At 32.1% G+C, this 7,187-nt stretch overlaps 1 protein-coding gene across 1 annotated transcript; it reads left to right on the plus strand.

Annotated features, from left to right (window-relative positions):
* The first annotated feature begins 3,140 nt into the window (after positions 1–3,140).
* Positions 3,141–7,090, plus strand: LOC111994724 (UPF0481 protein At3g47200-like). The gene is made up of 2 exons (XM_024026603.2): positions 3,141–3,470; positions 5,738–7,090. The coding sequence occupies exon 2, from the start codon at positions 5,750–5,752 to the stop codon at positions 7,088–7,090; it is 1,341 nt and encodes a 446-aa protein (XP_023882371.2). The 5' UTR covers positions 3,141–3,470; positions 5,738–5,749.
* Positions 7,091–7,187: the final 97 nt, after the last annotated feature.

Below are 7,187 nucleotides of genomic sequence, written 5' to 3' on the forward strand. Positions count from 1 at the left end.
AGAGAAAGAGAGAGAGAGAGAAAAAGAATTTTTTTTTTTTTTTTTTTTTTTTTAAGAAATGACACTAGTCCTATGTATTGGGAAATGAGAAAGAAAATGTGTGTTTTAATGTGTGTAGGTAAAAGAATAAAAAAAAAAAGATTATTTAAAGAGAATAGAATGTATAATAGAAAACCTGATGTCGGTGTTTTTGCAAAGTGCTTGTGTAAAATGGAAAAAGTAGGTTGTTATGTTAAAATAGACAAAAAATTTTAGATAGACCGATGTGAATGTTCTAGTCTATAATCACTGTGGTGGGAAATAGATCTTTACCTTTTCCTAAAAAGGAAAATAATTGAGAGAGAAGAGGCAAGACTATGACAAGTGTTGACATATTAGAGGATTTTTGTTAGTGACAAAAAGTTCTATAGAAAGCAAACATAGTGAGGAGTGTTAAATTACCGATTTTCCTAAAAGCTTAACCTAAAACCTAACCTACAACTGCCATGGAAAGCTTGTTGCTACCATGAGAGAGAAAGTGAAAGAGCTACCATGAGAGGAGAGAGAGAGAGAGAGAGAGAGAGAGAGAGAGAGATTTTTTTTTTTTTTTATAGAAATGACACTAGTCCACTGTATTGGGAAATGAGAAAGAAAATGCGTGTTTTAATGTGTGTAGGTAAAAGAATAAAAAAAATGATTATTTAAAGAGAATAAAATGTATAATAGAAAACCTGATGTCAGTGTTTTTGCAAAGTGCTTGTGTAAAATGGAAAAAGTAGGTTGTTATGTTAAAATAGACGAAAAATTTTAGATAGACCGATGTGAATGTTCTAGTCTATAATCATTGTGGTGGGAAATGGATCTTTACCTTTTCCTAAAAAGGAAAATGATTGAGAGAGAAGGGGCAAGACCATGACAGGTGTTGACATATTAGAGGATTTTCGTTAGTGACAGAAAGTTCTATAGAAAGCAAACATAGTGAGGACTGTTAAATTACCGATTGTCCTAAAAGCTTAATCTATTGAGATATGGTAAATTTAATCAATACTTCTAATACTGTCCCTCACGTGTGGGTTGAAACTACTTTTTAATAGGTGAGACCCAACATATGAGAATTTAAATGGGAGGTAGAGTGGAAGAGATAGGGATTGAACTTAAGAGCTCTTGCTTTGATACTATGTTAAATTACCAATTATCCCAAAATCTTAAGCTTTAGGGATATCATAAATTTAATTATTTAATCAATACTTCTAACAAGGAAATTGCTCTAAGTGGGTTCAAACTTATGACTCTTAATGCATTGAAAGAAGAAGCAAGCTAAATTGATATTCATGTCATAAAATTGTACAATAGAATATATATATATATATATGTATATATTATAAAATGAAAATCTTTGAGGTATTATCATTTTTAAGTTTTCTTATAAGATTTTGAAAATCCAAATTTTTGCACATTCAAATCCTAATAGGACTAAGTGACTTGTCCTGTAAATACCTACTTATAGAGATTTGGGTTTTCGACAACTTTGTGCCTTAAATTTTGGACCATAATCGATCTAACATATATAGTTTGAGGGAAACCAACCAAAGTAAAAAATAGGATTTGAGACTTTGACTTTTAGGACTTGGAATTTTAATTGCATGGGTTATTTATTTATTTATTTATTTTTAAAAAGTAATATTTGCCAATTGTTCTTTGTGCTTAGAGCCTTGTGGAGCCATATTCATATTAGCGGATGTATTATCCTAAGATCAAGCCCATCCTAAGAAAATTTATAAGTAACAGGTTTGATAACAAATTTAGTTGTACTTTAAGATTACAACTTTACTCAATATCTTTTTATTAGATATAAATTTTGAAAACTCTACTGCTGGATTACATTTTCTTCTTATATCCTCCATGCTTACAAAATTTCTAGAAAATCAAAAATTGATAGTTATGTCATCAATTAAATATTTAAATTTCAATTTTTTATAGTTTAAAATTATGCATAAAATATATATAAGTTTATAGATCCAATAATAAATTACATTCGATTGACATGAAATTTGACATATGTTTTAAAAATATAAAAAAACATGTAATTCAATAATTAAATTTTAAAAATATGTAACTATGTTAATTTTTATAGTGAAAGTTGTAGCCTAAGCTATATTAAGTTTGTAAGCAAACTTTTTTCTACCGAATATCTAGAATAATTATCAATCTATAGCCTTCAAGAAACTTTTAGCCAACGTTACTAAGTTAATCATCCAATAAGCAAACATTCCTCAAATACTATAACTAAAAACTAAAGAGAGACTTATAATTGTTCAAGGGATAGCACGGTGATTATAATATCATTAAATATGTCTCATAATGTGTGGTTTGGGAGAGAGAAATTTTGTATTAATTTGAGTACCTAAACAACTTTAATAATCCTAACCACGAGTTTGGTCCGCCATTTGGTAAACACAATGGGACCAATCACAAGGCACGCACGTGCAATCGAGTGCATGAGATGTGCTAGCCGCCTAGCCCCTTTTGACTCTTGTCCCTTTTGTTTGTTTGTTTTGTTTGTTCTTTCTAATGAAATAATTTATTCGGCAAACAAAAATTATATCTTATAGAACACAATTTGGTTCATGTTTCTATAATTTGGGAAAAACTTAGATAGTCTCGGAGTAATGCTCGGGGCTCTCACAAAGTGGACGGGCCTCACATGTGGGACCCACCATGGGGCTCACCCACTTTGTGAGAGCCCGGAGCATTGCTCCGGGACTACTAAGTGTTACCCACGTGTGAATAAACTGTAAAAGTAAAGTAAATTAGGTCATGTGTGAGTTCTCTTCTTGACCCACAAAGACTCCGAAAGCAAGTCTATCCCACGGCAATGGAAAGACCTTGGACTTTTCGCCATCTAGAATCCAGTAGATAAGTTGGCAGTGACACTAAAATTACCATTGTTGGGTTCTTGGAAAGGGAAGTTGTTGGGTATTTTGAGAGCAGTGCTTCTTATGAGGAGTGGGTCCCCCCATGAGATCCACCCCTCATGTGAGAGGGGAGAGCTCAGGAAGTACCCAGTAAATTTCTTCTGGAAAATGACAATTGCACTGGTCCTTATGACTAAATTAAAGAACATGCTATATATTATTGCAACTGTGCAAGTCTTCGTTTCACATTGCATTACTATATACAAAAATGCTTGCCGTACAAAGTTGAATCATTCATAAAGCTTCCTTAAATTTTGATTTTGATTGGCTCTTCACATCTACACTTCAATGCGTCTTGTGAGAGATCACACTATAAAATAGGAGCGCAAGAAAAATTTAGGAAGTACTATCAGTGTACAAGATATTGTCTATTATGATTGAGTTCTAGCTATGACCGAATAGAGAATTGAGAGATCCAAATCCAAAAGCTTGCTTCATCAGGCACGATCTCTAGCTGACTGCACTGTCCCAGGGGAGCTAAGTATTCAAGCATTCTCTTCAAGATAAAATTTGCAGGTTCTTTATTTCATCCTTTCACTCTTTTTTTGTTCTTCAAGATAAATTCTGCCAAAATAATTGATCATTTAATAATTTGATTGAGTTCATACTCCGTAACCTGTAAACTTTGGGATTTTAGTTTTAATAAAATATACCTTACGAGGTGGGTCTCTAATAAGTAGGGGAATTCAAATTCAAAGTCTTTCTTCTATGAGAAAATTGGGAAACTTTTTCTCAAAGTTATAAGATTTTTGGCGTGATGAAATTGAAATGAGAGTTTATAAACCACTAAGTCTGTTTGTTTGTTTCTTTCTTTGCCAAAACTTTTCCACTCATTCTCTTTCTCTCTCAATTCAATTCTTTTTCTATGTCGTTGTAACATTGTCGACCACCAAAACAGACCTTCACCCAAGACCAATAAACCAATTACCCACACCTCCACCAAATCGGTCAAGGCCTACCCTTTTCTCTAATGATCTCAGATGTATGACAAATTTAGTAAGGAGAACCCTATTGGGGAAGAAGAGAGATCCAAGTTCTGGGTTTGAAATCGGTGGCCTATGACTCTTCCAACCATGAAATTATCAAATGAAGTATGTGTCGTGGCTGGTTTGATCAACCATGAAAATATCAAATACGGTATGCAGTATGTCTTCTAAATCTATACTTTTACGAAGACATGACAGAATGGGCGTTGACTCGAGTCAAATGTGAACTTTTTAATAAAAAAGGGTCAACTTATGACCTGTTCTATTTTTTGGGATCAACCCAACCTTACCCAGCTAACTAGTGATCTGGCCCTTTTTTATTTTTTATTTCTAAAAAGTATTTAAACTACATGCCAAAGTCTAAGTGCATAGATATAAAGACAAAAAACACTATATTTAGCCATTTAGCATCCATCCAGTGGCAGTGGCCGTGCTCCCATTTACATTTTTTTTTTCCCTTTTTTTTTAATATTTAATTGAAAGGAAAAAAAATTCAAAACGTAAAAACGTCTATAACTTTACTTCTATACTACTAATCATCTAAAAGTTAATGTTAAATACTAAGACTAATTTACTAATACTAAATCTAACTAGCACAAAACAAAACTAAAGTAAAAGGAAAAAAAAAAAAAAATCCAAATCCATATCATTAGTGAACTTTGAATTTGAAGTGTGTGAACTTAAAATATATATTTTTCGGTACTCAATAGGATCTATCTTTCTCTCAAGTAGTTGTAAACTTGTAATATTAAGCATTACGGTTATGAGTTATTAACATGAAAGATTTTCTTATCATGTTTGTAAAGAATTTTAGTCATGCTCAAACTGTTGAAATTGGAAAGATATAGAAAACTTTATGTTTTTTTTTTTTTACCCTTCACATGCATAATAGTAACACAAATAGTTTAATAATATCAGGTGCCTACTTAACAAAAAAAAAAAAACCAATTAGTACCATAGTCTAATGATAAAGATCAATTATTATGGAACCAATGCCACAAATGTAAATCTATCGTATTTATACAAAAAGAAAATTAATTAGAATAGGAGGAAAAATGCTTGATTAATTTCCACAAAATACATGGTAGAAATATAAATTTTATTTCTTCAAAATATAATTATAAACTTTATTATAGAAAATACGAATATTTCATTGTGTAAGGACCTTTGTCTGACATTTGCACACTATGTTATTGATTTATTCTAAAATAATAATAATAATTATATTAGGTGAATAATTCTCTTATACTAACGTGATTTTGTAGCTTCCTAATATTGAAGTTATTTATTGAAGATTTTTGGACTCTTTACATTTCTCAGCACAAGATAGTGCACATATCATCACTTATTCATGTTGTAATTATGATGTCACAAAATTTCTCATGAAATAATTGTGATGCCTACATATTTTTTAAGATTTTTTGGATACATTGGTAGTCGGAGTTTTGAGAAATTTGAATCATGAATATCTCGATTAAAAATATTAGGTTGTGATAGTTGAGCTACAAGATTCTTGTTTATATTTTATAAGTTTAAATACATGAACCTGCATGCAAACATAATTGATACACAATTTAAAATTGGGATGCAATTAGAATCTAATTTAGATTCTTGGTTAAATTTTCTCTCCACCTCTCCTTTTATATTTTATGTAAGATTTGCTTGACACTCTCTAAACTATTAGATCTAAACTCTTTTTGGTTTGGATTTCAATTGAATTGGCTGTAAATGGTCGGAATAAGTATTGGAGTTAGTGATTGTATTCTAGTGCTAATGATTGTTGTTTTTTGTCACTAGGAAAAGATTGCCATGCCTTCCAGTTGCGCAGAAGAGACTATCATTGACATATCACCATTTGGGGAGCCTAATTGGGACCCGGATTGTTGCATCTACAAGGTCCCCAAAAGACTTCGCAATGTAAAGAATGCAGCCTACACTCCGAAGCTTATTTTAATAGGCCCTGTTCATCACAACAGGGAGGAACCAGAGGACATGAAGATCATGGAAACTCTGAAAGAAAGATATTTCAAGAAATTCTTTTCTCGAACTAAGAAAAGACAAGAAGATTTTGAAAAGATCGTTGAAGAAAACAAAGATAAGATCCGCCATTGTTATGCTGAAGAGATCACTCTACCTGAAGGGAAAAATTTCGTGGATATGATTCTCCTGGATTCTATCTTTATCATTGAACTTTTCTTGAGGAGTGATGCTAAGGAAGAAGAAAAGGATTATATACTAAGTAAACCATGGCTAAAGGATGGTATAAGGCAAGACTTGATATTACTCGAGAATCAGGTTCCATTTTTTATACTTGATGAGTTATATCAATATTTTGCAACGTCTACGGACTATCAAGCTTCTTTTCTTACGCTTGCTTGTAAGTACTTTTTTAATAGCGAGGAGAAAATATGCGATGAGAAGAAAGTAAAACATTTCACTGATTTGCATAGATATTTCTTCCATCCGCCCAACTTGGAACCTGGAAAACCTATTGAACATCGACATAGTGCAACAAAGCTGGACATGGCAGGATTGATATTCCAGAATGAGGAAGGACCAGAAAAAAATAGACGGTTACTTGACGTAAAAATCCAGAAGTGTAATAAGTTGTCAAAAATATTTCCATGCTTCAATTGCTCATGGCTCTGGGGTTGCATACCGTGCTTGAAAAAAATTCCATACTTGAAGTGTATGCAAACTCACTTGGTAATTCCACACTTTGTAGTAGATAACAAAACTGAAGACCTTTTTCGAAATCTCATGGCCCTTGAGCAGTGTCATTATCCAAAAGAAGCTTACATATGCAATTATATCTTGCTATTGGATTTTCTTATCAACAATAAAGATGATGTGGAGTTGCTTGTTGAGGAAGGAATTATTGTCAACTCGTTAGGCAGCAATGAAGCAGTTGCCGAAATGGTTAACAAACTTGGCCACGAAATTGTGGAAGTAAATTCCTATTACCATGATGTTGCTGAAGATTTTAATAGTTACTACCGTAACCTGTGGAATCAAAATATGGCATCCTTGAAAACAGTATATTTTCGGGATATTTGGAGAGGAACAGCAACTGTTGTTGGGATCATAGTCCTTGTGGTAACTGTAATTATTTTAGGTGGGTTGTGTTTCATTTTGAATTTGCTGGGATAGGAATAGTGTTTGTATTTTGTTTTTATTTATGTATTTTGTTTTGTTTTGTATCTTTTAATTAAATTAAAAATTATAAATTAAATTAATTACAATCTTA

This window comes from Quercus suber, unplaced genomic scaffold (genome assembly GCF_002906115.3).
Source record: "Quercus suber isolate HL8 unplaced genomic scaffold, Cork oak 2.0 scaffold_306, whole genome shotgun sequence".
Taxonomy (NCBI): domain Eukaryota; kingdom Viridiplantae; phylum Streptophyta; class Magnoliopsida; order Fagales; family Fagaceae; genus Quercus; species Quercus suber.